At 44.1% G+C, this 22,670-nt stretch overlaps 1 protein-coding gene across 1 annotated transcript; it reads right to left on the minus strand.

The window, feature by feature from the left end:
- Positions 1-1,161: 1,161 nt before the first annotated feature.
- Positions 1,162-22,570, minus strand: LOC134537398 (dual specificity protein phosphatase 10-like). The gene is made up of 3 exons (XM_063377771.1): positions 22,218-22,570; positions 17,777-18,136; positions 1,162-3,765 (listed from the first exon to the last, which is right to left on the minus strand). The coding sequence occupies exons 1-3, from the start codon at positions 22,360-22,362 to the stop codon at positions 3,428-3,430; spliced, it is 843 nt and encodes a 280-aa protein (XP_063233841.1). The 5' UTR covers positions 22,363-22,570; the 3' UTR covers positions 1,162-3,427.
- Positions 22,571-22,670: the final 100 nt, after the last annotated feature.

Below are 22,670 nucleotides of genomic sequence, written 5' to 3' on the forward strand. Positions count from 1 at the left end.
GATAAAATAGGCAATGACAGTGGGTTTATAAGATTGGACATGGGTTAGCGGTCATGTCTTTGGGTGATCTCTACCTCCCTTTTCCTCTTTAAGAATGAATTAGGTAATGAATTACAATTTAACATCATTGATGGACCCAGCTTAGAATTATGGGCACGGTGAATTATGCGAGGACATTTAAGGTCACATTGAAAACCTCCCAATCAATAGTAGTGTCCGAAATTTAAATAAATATATATATTGCTTCTACTTTAAGATCTTGAAATGTCATCACAGTATAGTTCACTTGATTTTAGAATATTAATGTTTCAAATAAACACATGTAATGTAAATAATACATTCATAGGTACAAAAGAAAGAAATGACTTTAAAAGACAGCTTCAGCCTGGAGATTTTTTTTTTTAATTTCTCTCCAGTTATTTTTTTTTTAGTTCAAGTTGATTTATGAGGTGGGTAAGCCAAGGGAGGGATAGCTGCTCCCATAGCACCGCCAATGTATCGAGGTATCTTTAACATCTAGGTCATTAAACAGATGATTTGTCATGATGTTTGAAGGAGGAAACTGAACCGCTAGCAGAAATGTTAATTCCATTTCAGAATACTTTTATAATCTCTGTAAAAATAATTAAGTCCTTCGCATGATTGAATCAGTCTGTTGGAAAAGACCACATACTATTAATTTTATTTTACCAACTCACTTTACTGTGTGAATGCACGCACACTAGTGACCAATACTAAAATTCCCTGTGAAAAGGCCATTTCTATAACACTTCTATGCCGCTCAAACGTGCAGTGGCCAGATCACAGTTCATTTGAATCAGTGGCATCCTTTTTTTGTTTTGCACTCATGGCAATTTTCATTTGAAGGAGATACTACCTTTTCCAACGGACTGATTCAATTAAGGACAAACTGTTTTCAATGTTAATGTGTGATAGAACTACCTTTACATATATGTAAATATTTGATTTAAATTTTTTTTAAAGTTATTTGAAGATCTAGTTAATGAAGCTAGTGAAACAATAGTTCTAACTCATGGTATGTGATAATATTAACTGAGTTACTGCTGCAAAAGCTGGTACTATATTGTTTGCAAAAAAAAATTTGAATTAAAGAACATAAATTACACAATGAAAAGGTATAAAGAATAAATACAACAAAACTTCAAATGTTGCATTGCTATATATTTTCAACTTTTCTGTAAACCATCAATAATTACAATGACAACGTTCTTGGTCACAACACACACATAGTAGCTTTGCTATACAATTTTAGCAATCGCAGATCTGAATTCAATAAACAAGGCACATTGTAGTAATTTGCTTCTTTCTGCATACAACTGTACATGACAAATAATCAAACATTTGTTGTTCAACAAGAGGATTATATGTTGAACTTGTAAATGGCATGGGGAAATAGCATGAGCATAATGTCACCACATTATACAAAGAGATTATTATAAATAATTACTTTATTCACCTACATATTTTAATATAGTGATACATTTTTTTTACACACTACTTGATTTAGCCTGCAGACATAAAAAAATCATTTTGATTTTATTTTCTACTAATTAAAAAAACTAACTACAAAATTGTGAAAAGTTTTTGTTTTCAATTCCTGTTAAGAGCACTTTTCCACTGGATAAGCTTGATCATAGACTTTTGAGAAGTGCAATTATGTAATTACTGAAATCTTTACAAAATGGTGTAATTGTTTCTCTAAATATTACAAAAAAATATTATGACAGAATTTCCTGTAGTTTAAGTACCACCATTAATAGAAAATCTTAAGTGACAACCCAGAAGTACACATTAAAATTTACAAATAAAATTAATTCCCAACTACGTATTACTAACCTAAAAACCAAAATTAATTTACAAGAGGATATAAGTGAGAGAAATTACTTTTACAAACTCTTGTTTATGATAAAAGTAATTAAATTTTATAAAATAAATCTTGATTGAAAATATGTACTTGGAAAGTTAGCAAATTAATTATGAGTTGCGAGTTCACAAAACAGGCAACAGTGCGTTGACAGCCATTATAGACAGTTTTTAAGCACCACTAAATATTTAGTGGTATTATTCAGTCAAAAACAATGACAAAAAAACAGAAGCAGGTGGTGTTCTGATAATCAAAACAATTGTCTTTAATAACAAACATTCCCTATGGAAACAAAAAAAGTCACAAATCTGTAAACAAATCGCAAGTCCACCATTAATTTCACATAGTAAACATTCTTTTCATGAACTTTGAGCAAAACTATTTTGGTCTGCAGTATTGTTTTTTTTGATTCATAACACGCACAGTAACATACTGTATAAAATTGTAAATGTTTAGAATTACAATTGCCACTCATTCACGAGAAATACAAGAGTACCACGTACTTCTCCGAATGGTATGTGCAAATGTAAAAGAAAGAAAACACAGCTTACATTGGGGTAACGTAAAAACTTCTGGACAAATAAGTTTTGAAACAAAGATAAAAGGGTCATATCTTATATTTGTTTACACTTACATTTAGTATTAAAATAAAAGTAACTTAGTGGTAACCTTTGCACCCAGGATATTTGCATTATACGTGCCAAACACACTCAGTCTACCTGTGCAAGCATACCACATCCAGACAGGTGACACTGGCGGAACACAAAATAAAAATAGCAATTTCCAGCATTACACAGCCTTGTAACCCAAATGAACGACTAGATTCGCATACCATTAACACACCTCGCAACACCACGAAACTCTCCACGCAACGTAATGAAATGATTTCAGCTAGTTAGCATGATCCGAGCTGCCCTCTGCCTACTTGAGCGGGAGACAAAGCAACACCTTCAGTCCTCAGCTATCGGTTGCATCGACATTACTCCCACATTCACCACAGAGGCAACACTGCTGTGATCAGCACGACCAAACCACACTGCGGCGAGTTGAAAAATTAAGTCTTTCTGCTGCTTCTTCGCATAAATAGCAATATTCAGGGTACATACACACATATTCACACTTACATCATATACCAAGTCCAAATCAGAGTCTGAAAAAACTCCCTCGACAATGCGGTATAATTATTTTGATCAATCATGAAAACAATTTTTGCCCCACAGAAGTAACCAAAATCTGCCTCTTTTTTTTTTTTTTAATGTGAAAATCACACATTCATTATAATCTTCCCCCTCACTTTGACATCAGAACCCAGCAAATGTTGATATGTGTGTACATACAAAAATATTCAAGGTTGCGAAAAAAAAAAAATAATAATACAAGTTAAAATCTAGTCAGGTCTCGATTGATAAAGAAAATTAAATAGTTTCTAGAATAAATTGAAAAACAATATCATCACCCTCTGAATCCCTCGGGACACCTCTCCAGACACAGACCGAAATGCACATCACTTCAAGAACAATAAATATAAAAACGGTGTGGAGTCTATACGCTGCAGCCCGAGGTGACCTCCTCGCTGGGGTGCTGCGTCCAGCGGAGCTGCAGGCAGGGCTTGGCCCCGTCCCCGGGGGCGGCGAGGGCCGCCAGGGCGTCCGGGGGCGGCGCCGCCTCCCCGCAGCGCAGCACCTGCTCCAGCTCCACCAGCTGGCCCATGAAGTTGAGGTTAGGGGAGATGATGGGCCGCGCGCTCTTCACCAGGCGGTAGGCATCGCCCACCGAGAGCCGCTTGTGCTTCATGATGTAGGCGATGGCTATGGTAGCAGAGCGGGACACCCCGGCCTGGCAGTGCACCAGCACGCTGGCTCCCGTCTGGCGGGCCTCCTCTGCAAAAGCCGCGCTCACGTCACACTCTCCGGTCGTCATGCTTGTCACGTGTCACACTACACAGTCGTCACACTTGTCACACTTCACAGTCACACCCCGGCCTGGCAGTGCACCAGCACGCTGGCGCCCGTCTGGCGGGCCTCCTCTGCAACAGCCGCGCTCATGTCACACTACAGTCACACTGGCGCCCGTCTGGCGGGCCTCCTCTGCAACAGCGGCACTCACGTCACACTCTCCAGTCGTCACACTTCAGTCACACTCCGGCCTAGTAGTGCACCAGCACTTCCTCTGCAACAGCCACACTCACATCATACTCCTCAATCATCATACCCACATAACTATTCAAAGTAGTCACATATGCCACATTCCGCAGTCGTCACACTAATGTCACACTCCAGTCTTCACTCGCCTGCCACATCACAGCCAAGCTAGTCCAATAATACATTGTTGGCCATGCACTGTTTTGAAAATCTACAATGCCGACAGCAGTGCTAAATGAATACTGCAGTTATTCAATAAGAAAACAAGCACAAAAATACACACAACTTTTCACATTGTTATTTTCCATGTATTCTTTTTCGAATATTAATCATTTTTAACCCATCCCCTAAAATGGAGAAACTGTAGTATTTTTCTTAATTGCTTAAGTTCGTTTGATTGATTAAAAAGATATCCTACTCTACCCATATTAATAAAAACCATCAAATCTAATTTACACATAAATATGCCCTTACTCAGATTCACCCTTATTTAATATGAAAATGCTGCTGGCCGCATATGAACTGGAATATGTATAAACCGAATATGCATACATTTGTATACATTAGACGCGTACTGCGGTAGGAACTCAAGCCAGTGATTAACACACATCCGTAAAAACAACTCGAGCCAAGATATATATTTGATGAAACGATAAAAAATTATTGCTGACGAGGAATGGGAACGTAACTGCGACGTTGTCAAGATGAAAGAGAGGAATCTCTCGCGCAACCGTAAAGACAACGAACGCTGTGAGCACACACCGCTTGATGCAATCATCTCGTGCAACCGTAAAGACAACGCTTGATGCAATCACACCACGGCTCGGGTTTGTTTCGCGACGCAACGGTATCTTATCATGTCGCAGCAGCGGAGGACAAACGGTTCCGAAACACTCGAGTGGCCTGCGCTATGGCGCCGGGGGAAGAACACCGAAGGCCAGTCGTGACGCAAGAAGCGCGGGTCGGACAGCCGGCTCTGTGACGTCAGACCCAGGCCGGGCTGCGCGCGCATCATGCGCACTGGCGCTGCGCACTGGCTCCACCCGTCCTCCACCCACCTCCTACTCCTCCAGCCACGGCGTGGAATCTGCCCGTGCGGCGCGCCTATAGTCACGTGTTAAAATGCGAGTTATATTTAAACGCGTCATTAGAGGTGGGAAAACTACATCTATTTCACCACAACACGGATATTACTTCCACTATTCCAAATTTCGGCATCCAGGGATCAGGGCTGGTGGGTAATCCTGCCTTCACCCGTCCCCCTGTATGCAGGACACCAGGGTCAAGTGTGGCGACACACATGCTCGTAATGCCTTACGCATGCCGTACGACAAATAAAAGACAAGAGAGTCGGGGGGGCTTTTCCCCCCTCTTACCCTCAAAATCTTAATGACTACAAAATGGGAGGACAAGAGCCCCTAAAAAAACAGGCTTGTACTACCTCCCCCGCGCTGAAGGATTTCCCAATGATGAACCATTGGAGGAGGAAAACTACGGCGGAATGAAATACTGTTGCCCCTCGACAGCTTTGTGCAACATACCCCTAGTTCACGTGATGAGTATAGTTCAATGAAGAACAACACCCGACCAAAAAAGTATTGAACAACGGGGGCAACCACGTTGAGACGTCACTCGAGACAGCAGCCACTGAAGAGCTGGATTTGTCCCGAGTGTACACATTACTGTGGACAGTGGCGAACGCAGAGTGAAGGGGGTTGAGGGGGGTATATATACCTCCCCTCCCCCTTTCCAAGTCAAGGAAAAAAAATTGCAAAATATCAGTGAAGAGAGTGTTACTGTGTGAGAAACCACGTCACTTGCGGCTACTACTGAAGGCCTGTGCATCAGTTCTTTTTTAAAGTACACGCGTTTAAACGTTTTTTTTTGACGTGACGTCTAATAAATCGATGAACTCCGGCTGCAAGCACGAAAAAGTGTCCCGTTACGCACATGGTCCCGTTACGCTCATTGTACGCTTGCGCCGCATCTATCTCTCTTCCACTCGATTGGAACAACCATCGATTTGACTTTTTCGAGGCACATTAAACTTGATACACTCCCAATCGTTTCCTACTTTTCATATCATCGTCCTATCCTTAACAGAATAACACAGATTGGAACAAGTTAAATAGCAAACATGTATAAATGTTATACTTAAAATAATCTGTTCGTTAAAGTAATAAACATATTTGAATTAATGAGTGTAAATAAAAGTAAATTTATCAATTAAATTGTAGATTTCATTTCACTCCTTCTTTGTATCCATACGAAATAGTGATAATTCAATAAAAAATATTCAATTTTATTCATAAAAGTATGCAATCATTTCATCAATGTTTTGTTATGACGTTGTCACGTTATACTATCGTCCGTAAACCGACTTTCAGACAACATTTTTTTTTTTTTTTAATTCCTGTATGGGTCACAGACTGGAGGTGACTGCCCCACACATGAACCAGAACGTGACTCGTGTTCAGGCCCGGCTTGCAGGTGAACTAGCGCTGGCTCACGGACAGCCAGGCAGGGTTGCCAGAGAGAGAGAGAGAGAGAGAGAGAGACGGAACTAGGCGGTTATCGACTCGCCCAGGCCCATGACTCACCGCCACTGCGGCAGGCGTCACTCCTCATTCCGTAACTGCAGCGCCTGGGTATCCGAGCAGGGAGGGGAGGGGAAACAAACACACTGCTATTCCCACTCCGAACACATATCATCTCGCTTCCTAGAGCCTGTCAATACACAAGGTGGTCGCAGCAAGGCGTGGAAGGTCCTTGGGGGAAATTATTTATGCCCTGACATGCCAAAAAATTGTGATAAATGGTGCAAAATTATAAATATAGCCAAAATATGTAAAAAAATATTGGCTGTCTGTAAAGTCGGTTTACGGACGATAGTTTAACGTGACAACGTCATAACAAAACACTGATGAAATGATTGCATCCTTTTAAGAATAAAATTGAATCATTTTTATTTTAATAATAAAAGAATAAATACTTAAAAATTATACTAGTAATCATATTTTTAAAATGCAAGAATAATTAACCTTTATTGCCGAAATTGTTGTAATAAGCAATGAAAACAACATAAACTTTTCACTTCACTTTATAAACAGTCGACGAAACAGTTCACGTGTAAATGACTTGTAATTAATTTTAAAAACTGGCGTTTAGCTACAAAGTTTAAATATAATTATGAACAAGTTTTCATATAAATAAACAGCAATCAAATATATCTCATCAATTATATGAATCACCATAATTTTTTAGTCAATTGTAACATAACCTATTATTACTGCACTCGCCGACAGCGTAACGGAACAATGAGCGTAACGAAACAATGTGCGTAACGGGAAACTTTTTCGTGCGTGCAGCCGGCGTTCATCGATTTATTAGACGTTGTCACGTCAAAATACAATATGGTGAAGTAACGAAGCTGAATTTCGAAGATCATTTCAAAACTCAAATCGTTTCGGGCCTGAAAGCTGATAGCTGGAACCAAGATGGCGCCTGTGACCGGAAAGGGGAAAACAGGGTCGCGACGCAGCCACTTCCCGTCCCTGTGACTCACGCGGCCGCGCCGAGTTAGTTGCGACACCGGCCGGCAGACGGCAGCAGCGGTGTCGTGGCTCGACAACACACACTCCGCTGTAAGACCGGGTTCACAATTGAAAAAATAACAGTAACAGTAACAGTAGGTCGTGTTTCCTAACCTAACGATTCACAACAGCAGAAAGTTAGTCGTGTGCATTGGAGCGAGGTCATAGGAGTGAAACGAATTATTTTATTTCGGTCGCGTACGCATGGCACAACAGCCAATGAGAGAAGTGCAGGGTGCTTTTTTGGCGGTACTAGAAATATGTTTATATTTATTAATCATATTGTGGTAAGAAAATGTCGAGATAATAAAAGTATTATCGTTATTTTGAAAGTTAATATGTTTATTTACTAACACTGCTAACAGATGTCGCATAGTTCGCGAAATTTCATTGGCTGAAATTAACAGTAAGAATTCAATTGTGAACCGATTACGCAGTTCGCACAGGTCGTGTGCACAGGTCGTGTGCATGGCTTGCTATGCACTCGCTTAATTTTTTTAATTGTGAACCCAGCCTAAGTGGGATCAACCACTGAACAGAGGCCACAGGGGGAGGGGGGAGGTTACCCCGAGACAAGCCCGGGTGTGACGTCACTGTTCTCGGCTAGCGGCATTCCCGCGCGAACAAGGTGCAAAGCAGTTAAAAAAAAAAAAAAGAAGCTTTTTTTTAAATGAACAAACAACTTTTTTTTTTTTTTTTTTTTTTCGGTTTTAAACCACAACTGTAGTTCAATCACTAGAGACCAGGAAAAATTCGCGGTTTAGATGGCCTTCAGGATAGTCTACGCATTCCCCTGTACACTCGGGCAAGTAACGCAAGTTCATAGGCTGCCGACTTGTGAGTCGTCCCAGCTGGTTTGACTGTGATTCGATCCCTTCTTTGGTTTAGGGTTCATAACTGGTTGAGATTCGTCCATATTAACAGTAAGCCAATAGCAAAACCATGTACAAGGTATATGTATTTGAATTTTAGCCTGTCGCCGAATGAATCCGCGAATTTTTCCGGTCTCTAGTTATAACCATTCAGCGGTTGCAGGCCCTGTTGACGATGGATGAGACACCGCATGCATGCGATACGTGTCTGGCCAGGGAATAACACCGCATGCATCGGCGAGTGTTGGTAATCAACCCGCCGCGCCGGCTCGGAGTGACGCAAGCAGGCGGCAGCCAATGGCAGAGGAGAGAGCTGGCGGGGAACAACCGTCCTTCTCAGTATCAAACAGGTGATGAAGAGGAAGGGGTAGGGGGGGGGGGGGCTGCATGACTCACGCCACGCCGCTATCGCCGACTCGCAGATAGCGTCTGCGGTGTTGCCAGCTAAACCCTAGCGGCAAGCAACCTAACCTCAAAGCCCAGCGGGCAACGTGTTTTTAATTTAACGGTGAGGGGTTTCACACGCCATGTTGATTTCTTTTTGACGTGACGTCTAATAAATCGATGAACGCCGGCTGCACGCACGATAGTGTCCCGTTACGCACATTGTCCCGTTACGCTGTGTCCCGTTAAGCTCATTGTACGCTTGCGCCGCATCTATCTCTCTTCCACTCGATTGGAACCATCGATTTGAATTTTTCGAGGCACATTAAACTTAAAACACTCCCAATAATTTCCTACTTTTCATATCATCGTCCTATCCTTAACAGAATAACACAGATTGGAAGAAGTTAAATAGCAAACTTGTATAAAAGTTGTAGTCAAAATAATCTCTTCGTTAAAGTAATGAACATATTTGTATTAATGAGTGCAAATAAAAGTAAATTTATCAATTAAATTGTAGATTTCATTTCACTCCTTCTTTGTATCCATACAAAATAGTGATAATTCAATAAAAATGATTCAATGTTATTCATAAAAGTATGCAATCATTTCATCAATGTTTTGTTATAACGTTGTCACGTTAAACTATCGTCCGTAAATCGACTTTACAGACAACCAATTATTTCTTTTCATTTTCTCATGTTTACCATTGGTTAAGGGCTTTTTCTGTAAACTTGGCATTACACCTCTCTTGCATTTGTGGTAGTTACAAATATGTTCAACAGATATTAACTACCTGCGATATAGTTACAGTAAAAAAAAAAGCGCAAGTGATACAACCACCTGCGCTACTTTCTGAACACATGATATTGAATTAAGTGTATATTTGTTGAAAATACATGTAACAGAACAACAAATGCAACATAGATGTAGTGTTAAATAGAACATTAAAAAAGGCTGACACGAATAAACATCCACAAAAAAAAAAAACTTACTGCGCCATTTACTGGGTAAACGGAGACTGAAATGACAAAACAAGGAATCGAATTGCCCAAATGCATACACCTACAGAAATGATAGATTGGAAGAAGAGCAGCAATACGACAGCACAGACAAACACAGCAGTTCATTGGGAACCTGTGTTCGTCGGTGTTGTCTGTAATCTCTATATTTATCGTTGTTTTCGTACATTTGCTGCGTTGTCCAGCCTTTGACTGATTGAATTTTTACCGTTATTGTTGAAACTGTATCGTTGCTAGCTGACTGTGTTGGTCTCTGCTGCTATTAATATTATTTCATTACTAAATTTCTTCACGGAATTCTTCAAGTTTTAATATGTTCGTCTAAGCTGTCGTCGAGTTGTTCATAATGCCTGTTCAGGTACATCGTTGGATTTATCTGTTTGACAGGCTTGTTCTCTTGTGGGTTTATGTTTTAATTTATATTTATTCATTTGCGTTCTTGAATATTTTTTTTAAGGCGAAGTTTGATTAATTCGGCAAATATATTTTTTTTTTCAGTGACGGAAATTCCACTCGGAGGAAACTAAATGTTACTTCCGGGTTCAGCAGACACGTGGCGCGCTCTTTACAAGTGAAAGTAAAAAGTGATTTAAACTGTGCGAAAAATACTTAATGCTGTCTTGTAATAAAAAAGTAATGTTATACATAATTGAGTAGGATATTAAAAAATATCTGGTATGCCACACCACAAAATATGTAGCTATCAATAATGAGTGAATAAATTTTCACTGGTTCGTCTGCCCGATAGTAGCTTACGCACTACTTCTCACAGTCAATGCAGTTGTGTCAGGAGTATATTGTGAAAGCTGGCATCTAGCGGGCGGGCCGGAAACTACTTGGAAAGTGCCGGCAGTCGGAGCTCACGTGTCGTCGCGCAGCTGCAGCGCACACTGGCGGCCGGTAAACAGCGAGGGCAGGATGCGGAAGTGGCGGAGGGGGGCGAGTTAACCGCCACTTCCTGCCCCCTGGGAGGGGGGGCGCAGGCCCATTCACACGCAGCCTGACTCACCGCGGGCCGACACAGCCCCAGCCGCTGCGGGAAGCCTTCTTTCCACAGACGAGAGAGCCAAACGCCCGATCGTTAGGGACCGGAAAAATTCGCGGTTTCGACGGCCTTCAGGATAGACCGCACATTCCCCTGTACACTCGGGCAAGTAACGCCAAGTTCATTGGCTGCCGACTTGGGAGTCGTCTCAACTGGTGTGTCTGTGATTCGATCCTTCTTTGGTTGAGGGTTTATAACTGGTTGAGATTCGTCCAGATGAACAGTAGGCCAATAGCAAAATCATCCAAATGGTATATGTGTTTGAATTCCAGCCTATCGCCGAATGAAACCGCGAATTTTTCCGGTCTCTACCGATCGTGCATCTTCGGTTTTTTTGGTTCATTGATCGTTGTAAATAAATATGGCGGTGTTGATAAAAGGAAAGACCATAAACAAGGCAACGGTATTTATTTGCACGCCGCCATATTTTTCGTTTGCCATGTGTCCGTGAATGTTTATGTTGGACAACTCATGATAACTAATGGTCAATTAGGTTAGGTTAGCCACATTATAAATACTTTTAAAACATCGTGGACGGTTGATTTGGTTAGGACAGCTACATTAAAGATACTGTGAAATCATGTAAACTTCGGGGAACTTCGGGTGTGGCTCTCTCGTCTGTGAAATGAAGGCTTCCCCAGCCATGCCACCGCCCGGGGCGAAACACGCTCGCCAACAAACTGCGCAGTGGAGGAATGACAAAAAAAAAATATTTTTTAAACATAAGGAAATTATATAAACTTGTTAAACGCAATAACATAAGTAAAAAGGGGGGTTGTCTGTAAAGTCGGTTTACGGACGATAATTTTACCTGAAAACGTCATAAGGACCGGAAAAATTCGCGGGTTCAATGAACTGTAGGATGAACTCCATAGTTCTACGTACACTCGGACAAATGCCACCCACTTATTGGCTGCTGTTTTGTGAGACGTTCTAGCGTAGCAGCCTGTGATTCGATAAAGCTTTGGTCGGGCGTTTCTCATTGGCCCAGAGTCATCCAGGCGAGTTGCGAGCCAATGGCAGAGGCAGCACTGAGGTATAACGATTAGTATTTTAGCCTATCGCGAAATGAATTCGCGAATTTTTCCGGTCTCTAATTATAATTAATGTAACGCCAGTTTTCTTGCGTATTTTAAAGCGTGGAATTACTTTTTACTATGACTACTTTAGTTTACCTACTTATATTCCGAGGTAGTTTCACCGTCATGAAGTTAGTTTCATTTGGCGCGCCAACTCGTTTTGTTATGTCCCCCTAATGTTTACGAAAGCGACTGCGAACGGGGTTCATGTTGCTACACACGTGGGCCCGCCATGTTGACTGCACGTTTCCGGTCATCGACTTCCGTCCCACTTCCTACACGTCGAACATGACCTCGGCCGTGTGACGTGGCAGCGGCCTAACTGAGCAGATGCCTCGCCAAGGAGGGGGGTGACTCAACCAGCGACCCACGCACAATAGCGCCGCCGACGGCAGCTGTACTTGGTGGGTAGGGGGAGGGGGGATTGATTCATCAGCCAGCCAGACGCCCGGTCACGTGCACACACACTTGTTGGGAAGCCTTCATTTCACAGACGAGGGAGCCACACCCGAAGTTCATGCTCGCTTCCCCCCCCCCACCCCTTCTATCTCATTGTATAAACCGGTGTGCCATTAAATTTTGCGGTCGATTAGGATAGGTCAGCTACATTATAAATACTTTAAAACATTGCGGATGGCTGGTTATATTAGGTAAGTATCGCTACTTTAATAATACTGTAAAATCATTTTATGTTTGCTTAGCAAATAACTTTTTAATATGTAGCTATCCAGGGCTAGGAAACCGTTTACATGATTTCACAGTATCTTTAATGTAGCTGTCCTAACCAAATCAACAGTTCACAATGTTTTAAAGTATTTATAATGTAGCTAATCGAACCTAATTGACTATTAGTTATCATATCATGAGTTACAATGAACAAAAAAAAACCGAAGATGCACGATCGTTCGTTTGGCTGTCTCGTCTGTGAAAAGAAGGCTTCCCCACTTGTTGATCGGCGGAGGTGGTTGTGCAACCAGAAACTAACAACTTGCGGGTAGCAGGACTGTACCAGAGGTGGCTACTGCTGTGAGTCTACGACTGGGTAGCAGTTATCTAGAAGAGTCCGTACCAACAACGACCCAAGTAACAAAAAATACTGAAAAACCTACCCACGTCTCACAAAACTATTAGGTGACCAACAGACGGCGGAGTTATTTGCTTCTGGCTTCAACTTACCTCGGTTACACACGCGGTATGAAAACTACTGAAGATATTCCAGTGGAGTCTGTTTACGGAGAGAATTTAAGAATTCACTGAGGGGCGAAAAGCAGTTCTGATTCCGGACAAAGTTTTTACATTGTACTTTTAGAAGAGTTAAAAATTGATAAAATGAGTATTTTCAGGGTATCAAAACAACCGGTACATACTCTTGAGAGCACTTAAAGGTAGGGACAGGAAAAATTCGCGTTTGCCTCTAGGATAGACTCCATGATCCTCTATGTACTTGTGCAGATTACACCTGCTGATTGGCTACTGACTCGTGACACGTGTTAACGGGGAAGCTTGTGATTCGAAACTTCTTTTGTCGAAAGTTTTTCATTGGTTCAGAGTCCTTCAGATAAACTGTTTCCCAATCACTGAAGCAGCAAAAAAGGCAAATGTATTTGGATTCTAGTCTATCGAGAAATGAACTCGCGAATTTTTCAGGTCTCTACTTAAAGGACTTGCATCACACCCTTATAAAATCTCACAGTTATCCTCCGCACGACGAGAAGACTGCGCGCCAGTTCAAAGGCGACACCGCGCTAGAAGCACCAGCGAGCATACCTGCCTCACTGACGCAGATACAGCTCTGACTAGGCGGGCGCCTAACTTCCATGCACGATTCAGCCACTCTCACCGTGCCCATTCACATCCATCACGGACAGAAGCATCACCGTGTTCGACCTGCGTTGCGCACCCTAACTCGACACTTGTCCCTGTTCGTTTCAGGCTGGGGGACGCGAGACATGGAGGAACACGACATAAACTACGCTCTTAAGGCCCCCGCCCACCCGGGCACACACACGGTGCGCAGAGCTTCAGGAAAAACAACGCGATTTCAAAACTACTCGAGATATCCGAGTGGGGCTCTGCTTATGAAAAGCTGTTAATAGTTCGCTGAGGACCGAAAAGTACTTTTGATTTTGGATTAAGTTTTTTAAACTGTAATTTTAGAAGAGTTAAAATGGCTAATAGGCGTGTTTTCAGTAATTTTAAGGCGTAAAAAAACAGGTACAGATTCTTGAAAGCACTTAGAGGGACATGCATTACCCCTTTATAATCATTTCTCGGCCATGTAATGTTAGGGTCACCGCTCAAATCTCACAGTTGTCCTGTGCACTGGGAGAAGACTGCGCGCCAGTCCAGAGGAGACACCGCGCTAGAAGCACTAACGCCCCTGACGAGGCGGGCCGACCGCGCGAGCAGGCTATGTTTCAGGAAGTGACCAGAGCCACCGCCCCACTGGCTGGGGGACTGTGACCACAGCTCGCGGCTGGAGGCGAGGAGTTGAGAAAGTGACGACGACGACCTCCACAGAGTCCTCGGCGTGAGTCACAGGCGCGCGCAACAGCGGCCCAAGTGCCGGCTGTCTACGTGTAGCATCGCGCTCAAGGCTTGTCTCCACGTCTGCTGCGTCTGTTTGCCTGATCGGCCCCGCCCAGAGCCACTCGGCTGGACGAACCAGAACCAAAGGCCAGTGTTCTGTCATAACGATCATGATTCGTCCGAAAACAACTGCGTGTTAAAAAGGTAGAACTGAAGCAGTAGCGGATCCAGGGGGGGGGGGGGGCTAAAGGGCTCAAGCTTCCCTCCAAAAGCATCTGGGTTTACTATTGTTTTAGTGTTTGCCTTGATAAAGCCTAGCCTCAGCTGGGTCGAGCCCCTCCCAAACCAAAATCCTGGATCCACCACTGATACTGAAGTATATTCAAGAAGGAAAGCGAAGGCTGCGTGGATAGAAGAGGTATAATAACTGAAGTGTATGGAGCCAGCTGGAAGGGCCGTGAATCACGCCGGAAGCCCTTCAAGGGAGGCCCGCGCCGCCGGAACGCGCACCGGAAGGGCGGGCCACCCCGACACCCGACACCGGAAGCGGGTATCTGCGGCTCGGGGGAGCGATAAGGGCGGAGATTAGCGCCGGGCGCTGCGCCCCCTTCGGGAGCAGGGGCACCTTGCGCCGTCTCTGCCCGCGGCGAGACAACAAAACAAACCAGAGACTACGGAACCATGTCCTGTCGGCGTGCGTATTTCAAAGCTATAGTCCGCACAGCATGGCGGAGCTACTTTCAGGCGAACCGTAACTCGAAACCTCCCACTTTAAAAACACACAAAGACCAAGTGTCTTTAAATGCTTCGCAAAGTAGGTAAGTGCCTTCAAGGTAAAGCGGAACAAATTCATCATTGCAAATCGTGGAGGAATAATTGAAGACGAAACCCTGAACGTACGCATGTGTAGTTTTAAAGAACCCCCCCCCCCCCCCCCCCAAAAAAAATACTGTAAGCATTGTAGACGTCTTAAATGATTTCTTTGAAATAACTGAGGAACAACACGTTAAAAAAAAGGAAATAATTAATTGTAGGATTACCAACATTGTTTCATTTAGTAATGCTTTTTCAATTTTCTGCAATTGAATAATGTTCAAGCTACAACTTCAAAGGCGTACACCGGCCTAGTGAAGCACGTAAGACCATAAATCTTTTTTGAAGGTTTTTATCATGATCATGTGTAGGGACCGGACAAATTCGCGGGTTCAATGACCCGTAGGATGAACTCCATAGTTCTACGTACTCTCGGTCAAATGTCACCCATTCATTGGCTGTTGTCTTGTGAGACGTCCCAACGTAGCAAGCCTGTGATTCGATAAAGCTTTGGTTGGGTGTTTCTAATTGGCCCAGAGTCATCCAGGTGGAGTTGCGAGCCAATAGCAGAGGCAGCACTGAGGTATAACTATTTGCATTTTAGCCTATCGCGAAATAAATTCGCGAATTTATTCCGGTCTCATATCATGTGTTTGGCGATGAATAGGGAACGGAAAAATTCGCGGTTTCGATGGCCTTCAGGATAGTCTACGCATTCCCCTGTACACTCGGGGCAAGTAACGCAAGGTCATTGGCTGCCGACTTGTAGGTCGTCCCAGCTGGTTTGACTGTGATTCGATCCCTTCTTTGGTTGAGGGGTTTATAATTGGTTGAGATTCGTCCAGATGAACAGTGAGCCAATAGCAAAATTATCAAAGAGGTATATGTGTTTGAATTCTAGCCTATCGCCGAATGAATCCGCGAATTTTTCCGGTCTCTAGCGATGAACCTGACTCGGTGTGCGTGTCGTGTCCGGCACGTGGGCACGTGGGCACGTGGGCACGTGGGCACGCGACGCGGTCGGCTCGACCAATGGGAGCGCTCGGGGCACGCGGCGCGCGGCTGACGCGCATTGTGTGGTAATGGCGTGGGAACCGCGGCGGGCTCGGGTTCAGAGAGACACCAGCTCGCACACACGGCGCCGCAGACTTTCAATATATATACTGTATACAAGTCGCCAGCCCAGGTTAACATTTCTAATACGGTTTTGAGGTAGTTGGTTAATTCACCGCCGCAATCGCCACCATCTCTAGGGCATCGACTTGTGGTGGTCCCTAGCGGACAAGTCTCGAACTCTTACAAACACCCCTTCCCCCTCCCGTTGAACGACCTCGAGCTGCAGTGAATGATGGTAGAGGGGTGCGGGGAATGACAGCGGGCGACAGCGCTGCGCTCTAACGTGTAAATAACAACTAAGACGATACAGGGCGTTACGGCAGCGCACTGCAGCGGTGAGGTTCCCAAGCTGCTCATCATAGGCTCCTGAAAAACGTAGAGTAAATCCTATCCACTCGCGACTTCTATACAGTATATATATTCAAAGCCGCAGAGCACAGGACACTGGCCGAGCGGCTGGTGTTATCCACCAATCACTAGAGACCGGAAAATTTCGCGAATTCATTTCGCGATAGGCTAAAATACAAATCGTTACACCTCTGTGCTGCCTCTGCCATTGGCTCGCAACTCCACCTGGATGACTCTGGGCCAATGAATGTTTTATCGCTATTATTGAGCGTTCCACTGCAGTGTGGAAGTAAATTGACACACTTTCTCTCTCTTTCTAACACACGTCGACTGCCGTTAGAGCAAATAAAATAATTTTTTTTTAAATCGAGCCTATTCGATATTATTTAAAAAGGAGGCGATTTACTACACGTTCATGAGCATGTTATTATAAACGTCTAATACTGAATCTCGTGCACTCAGCATTTCAACGTAACGTGTTAAAAGAGATCTGGCAACAGCACGGAGGGCTGATTCTTAAAATCCTAATGAGTAGAGCTTATGCGTGACGTGTTAAAGCTATGAGATCTGGCAACAGCGCGGAGGGCGTGGTGGCGGTGTGCAGTAACATTCAAAGGAGTAGGAGACTTATGCGTAGAGACCGGAAAAATTCGCGAATTCATTTCGCGATACGCTAAAATCCGAATACATAAACCTTTAAGCTGCTTTTGTTATTGGTTCACTGTTCATCTGGACGACTCTGGGCCGATGGGAAACACTCAATTAGAGAAGTATCGTATCACAGGCAAACCGGTTTTGAGACGACTCACAAGGTAGCACCAAATGAACACGCGTGTTTGCTTGAGAAATGCAGAGGATAATGGAGGCTATCCTGGAGGTAATTGAAAACGCGAATTGTTTTCCGGGTCCCTGGTTATGGCGGGGAGGGTGTGCAGGTGTAGGTGCTCACCGATGAAGGCGAACGCCTCCTCGAAGTACTGCTTGAGGTTCTGCTGGCCCGAGTCGGAGGCCGGCAGCTGCTTGTACGAGATGCCGCGGTGCTCGTGGTACCCGGGCAGGTGCGAGGTGACGTTCAGCACCCGGGTGACGCCGCGCGCGCGCAGGCAGCCCAGGTCCGCCGCGTCCCGCGCGTTGCCCAGGTACAGGAAGGGCAGCACGCGGGACGCCGGCTCGGCGTCGATGTCGCGCGGCGACTGGGGCGACTGCGGCGACTGGGGGGGCGGCGTCGCGGCGCCAGGCCGGCCCCCCGGAGGCAGCAAGGCGTCCTCGCACAGCTCCCTGTGGCGGCGGTGGAACTCCTTGTGTCCGCCTACAAAACAGGCCCGCCGTCACACACCTCCGAGCACTCCGCCCGTCGATCTGCGCTCATTGCGCAACTAATTTTTATGGGCATGCAGATTTCGCGAAAAGATTTCGAGACTAGATGAAAGTTAAAACACTATGGCATAGTCTGCTTTTCGTGATTGGTAAGAGACCTGTAAAATTCGCGATTTCAAATCCCTGAAGGATAGACTCCATGATCCTCTATGCACCTCGTGCGAATTACATCCGCCGATTGGTTACCGACTCGTAACACCTGTTGACTGGAATGTTCGTGATTCGCTCATTCTTCTGTTAAAAGATTTTTCGTTGGCCGAGTATCATTCAGATAAACTGTGGCCCAATCACTGAAGCAAAATAATGTCAAAAGTATTTGGACTCTATCCTAACGCGAAATGAATCCGCGAATTTTACAGGTCTCTAGTGATTGGGAGAAATTCTCCCAGGTATATATCGTTTGTAACAACACCACAGTGATTCATTGCGGAAGTAAACGCGTCAAATAAGGCAACGACTTCTCTCGCTAGACGGCCGCAAATCACAAGGGAGAAATCCCTGGCACGGGTATACCTTTTTGCAGTATGCAGTCTAATAAGTAAGCACATGTATGTCTGTAGAAGAAAACTACAAAAAAAAAAAGTCAAAAAACCACAAAATAAGCAAAAAAATTGCTGTTGTCAACAGGATATATACACAACATAATATTCCATAACAGGAATATAGTCAACAAAGAAAAAAACAAGTTCGCACCTGTGTTTCCGTGCGTCTCTGCCTGAGGACGGGAGCAGATAGCAGTTCCCGAAACGTCGTTTGTTTCTGTTTTGGAAAACTATTGTGTTTGTTTCGTCTTTCGTTTTGTTGTGTTTTTGTCTCGTTTCAATTGTGCTGAATTATTTGGGGTTCAATTCATCATTTGTGGTTTTTTTTTTTTTCGTTCTCTTAGTCCGTTTTTCTTTGTTTTTTCTTTGTTGACCATATTCCTGTTATGGAATATTATGTGGTGTATATATCCTGTTGACAACAGCAATTTTTTGCTTAATTTGTGTTTTTTGTCTTTCGGTTTTTTGTAGTTTACTTCTACAGACTTACATGAGCTTAGCAATGGCGTATGTCCAAAAGCTTACATCAAGTCATGCACTCCCATTGCACAAATCTTTCAAAGATACTGTAATTTTCATCCTACTATCAGGGCAAAACTGAGCATTAAAAGTAAGAATCACTTGGAACCCGGGCCACAGGGATTAAGACACCCTCACCCCTTGTCTTCAGCCCTCACGTACATAGCCCACATGCATACTGTATACAAACAAAAACATGTCACGACAGAGCATAACGAATATTTTCAAGATTAATGCCATCTCTGATCATGTTTTCACAGGCTCAATCTGGTCACCGTCGCGGGCAACTAACTACAGCTGCGAAACGAAGCTAGAGAGTGGTGACGCAGTTACGCCTTGCTACGGACCATGACCCATATCTTCCCTGATGTTCCCGGTCCGTGTCATGTGTCACTGTGCGCAATGACCTTGCCGTGACGAGCAGTTGGTCCATCGCTAGAGACCGGAAAAATTCGCGGATTCCTTTCGAGACAGGCTGGAATCCAAACCTGTTTAGCTTAATGCTGCGTCAGTGATCGGACCGCAATTTACCTGAAGGACTCTGAGCCAATGGCAAACACTCAACAAAAGAAGTATCGAATCTTAAGAATCGCAGTAAACAGGTGTCCCGAGTCGGTAGCCAATGACCGATAGTTGCCTGAGTACATAGAGAATCGTGGAGTCTATCCTAGTGGTCATTGAAACCGCGAATTTTTCCAGTCCCTAGCCATCGCTACCCCGGCAGGACGTGGGAACGTTAATTAATTTTGCATAATCGGGATGGGGGAAAAAGCGAGAAGTAATTGGCGGTTAGTTGGCAGGACATTTCTTTATTCGGCAAATCTGATTGTATTCGCGGTGATTCACCGGCGGCGGGTGAATCACGCGGTGACTTGGCCGAGGCCGGGTGACCTTCGCTGCCTTTTACGCCGTTCCTGGAGCAAACAGCCGGGTTGAGTGACGCGCGCAGCACTCCAGTGAGGAAACACGCATACGTCAGCCCGTCAATAGTACACTGTAGTGTTTCTCCATTTAAACACTGCCAACTGTCGACAAAAATATTAATTTCCGGAGGTATATTTTCTTGTATAAATAGATTTGTTGCACCTATAACTTAACTTTTTTCGACTTATATTTATTTTTAGAAGTTCAGAGTTAAAAAGCGTATTTAATAAAAAAAACATTTATATCTTAAATAAGTTTAAAAATAATTATGGAAGCAACTTAACAAAAACACTTCAAAATTTCTAATCGCAGACGTTTTTAAACGTAGTAATTTCATACATCCGTCAAAATAATAAGTTACCAAACTTTTTACGGACAGACGATGAAAATTTTCGGGTCACTTATTGGCTGCAGATCATGTAATTGACGGACGCGTGCAAGCGCATGCTTATAGTTAATAAATTATATACACCTGATTGAGTTTTTATCTGTTTTAGTAATTTATTGTTCCGTATTACGAATCTAGTTTTATTCCTTGATCCAGACGGGCATGATGCTTGCTGTTTTCATTTAGTAAGTAGAATGACGCCACAATATACAAACACATATTATTATACCACAGGGTCAATGTATAGTATACAAGATCATGCCATCAGGATGAAGGGATACACTGGATATCGTGATACGGGAAACATTGCGCGCTCATTAAATTAACTTGAGGGTAAGACAATACATGCACAAGTAAATAACCAGGGACCGGAAGAATTCGTGGGTTCAATGAACTGTAGGATGAACTCCATAGTTCTACGTACACTCGGACAAATGCCACCCACTCATTGGCTGCTGTCTTGTGAGACGTTCCAGCGTAGCAGCCTGTGATTCGATAAAGCTTTGGTTTGGTGTTTATCATTGGCCCAGAATCATCCAGGTGAGTTGTGAGCCAATAGCAGAGGCAACACTAAGGTATAACGATTTGTATTTTAGCCTATCGCGAATTTTTCCGGTCTCTATAAATAACAAACGTAATCCCCACATGATAAATCCAACGGCCGCATCTTAGTATATACTGATTATTTTAACCGATGGAAGTATAAATAATTTTGTAAAGCTACTGGAGCTGAAGGCAGTAAGGTTGGCAGTACTTGCGGGTGCGCGTGTCACAGCCCTGGCCAATGGCAGCACGACAGGCGACAAGTGACGAGTTATCGGCGTGTATCTAATGGGCGCTGCTACGGGACAGCCTTGCACACATCTGCTGTGAGCGGTGAGTCATCGCCCAGCCAAGAGGAAGTAGTACAAACTGTTCACCGATAAGGGGGGGTGGGGGCTTTCGACAGCAGGCACAGAGCACTTCGCATAGGAAAGGGAAAAAAAACATAATTACATAGACCGAAAAAGGAAATTCTTTCACGGACCCCCCTCCCCATCCAAACGCCGACCGTCGCTTCAAAGCGGTGCTTTCACATCACGAAGTAGAACGGTATTTACCGATGTGTACACAAGAGACACTGGGAGCAACATTTCCCGTCAGCATCCAACACCTGACAACTTATATAAATTCCAGTTAGCAAATACAGAAAAAATAATCGTACAATTTTTACAGTTTGAGCACACGGCTGCACTTACAACAAAAATTATCTAAAATAACACGAAATAAATGAACGTCTAACGTTATATATTTTGCACGCAGTTTGTGCATTGCAAAGTCGTTATTTTACCACAACCGCCTCACTCGCATTATTTTACTGCAGTTCTATAGATAATAGGATTTTTTGAACCACAAATAAAATGTACTAAATATTTCAATTCTCAGTGTACAAAAATTAAAATTAATTTAATTTGGTTCATTCTGGATCAGCCCGTGTTCACTCGAGAAAAAAAAGGATCTCTTTACTTTCCTAAACCAGACCAACCACGGGCGCGTCCTATAAATGAACTAACTGATTTATCGCACGCGCGGAACAGAAATAGAAGCGGGAGGGAGGTTGTGAGCTAAAACTGAGCGCCGAGGAAAGAAACGGAACGTACCCCATGACGGGATGGGCATGAACCTCAGCACCAGACACGGCGACTTCTTCATCTTGAAGGAGTCCTGGCGGTGCAGTCTGGTAGTCCTGGGCTTGGCGGCCACGTCCTCGCCCAGACGGCTCTCCAACACCGTCTGGCCTTGCATGTGTGTATCCCGGCGAGACGATACACCGTCGCACTGTCTCACTTGTCTCCTGTCAGGTCACCTGGCCACCGGGAATATCCTCCGAGGGAGACGGCTCCTCATGGCAGACGCACAAGATCACGGCACGAACACAACCTCGCGCGCCCGACGCCTCGACACAACTGAGCTGGGGAGCTGTCGGCTCCCCGGGCGGGGAGAGGAGGACGGCAACACAGCTGGCTTGCTGCCTCGTCATAGGCTGGCCGGCCGGGTGACGTCACGCGCTGCCTCCCTCCCCCCCCCCCCCCCTCCAACTCGGGAGCCACGCG

This window comes from Bacillus rossius, chromosome 12 (genome assembly GCF_032445375.1).
Source record: "Bacillus rossius redtenbacheri isolate Brsri chromosome 12, Brsri_v3, whole genome shotgun sequence".
NCBI classification, from domain to species: domain Eukaryota; kingdom Metazoa; phylum Arthropoda; class Insecta; order Phasmatodea; family Bacillidae; genus Bacillus; species Bacillus rossius.

Bases quoted from the DNA above. Each gene is read 5' to 3' on its own strand.
- LOC134537398 (XM_063377771.1), bottom strand. From the start codon at position 22,362: ATGCAAGGCCAGACGGTGTTGGAGAGCCGTCTGGGCGAGGACGTGGCC. The intron at 18,137-22,217 runs GTACGTTCCGTT...CCTGTTTTGTAG, and splicing joins CATGCCCATCCCGTCATGGG to GCGGACACAAGGAGTTCCAC. The intron at 3,766-17,776 runs GTGAGCACCTAC...CGGCTTTTGCAG, and splicing joins GGAGGCGTTCGCCTTCATCG to AGGAGGCCCGCCAGACGGGA.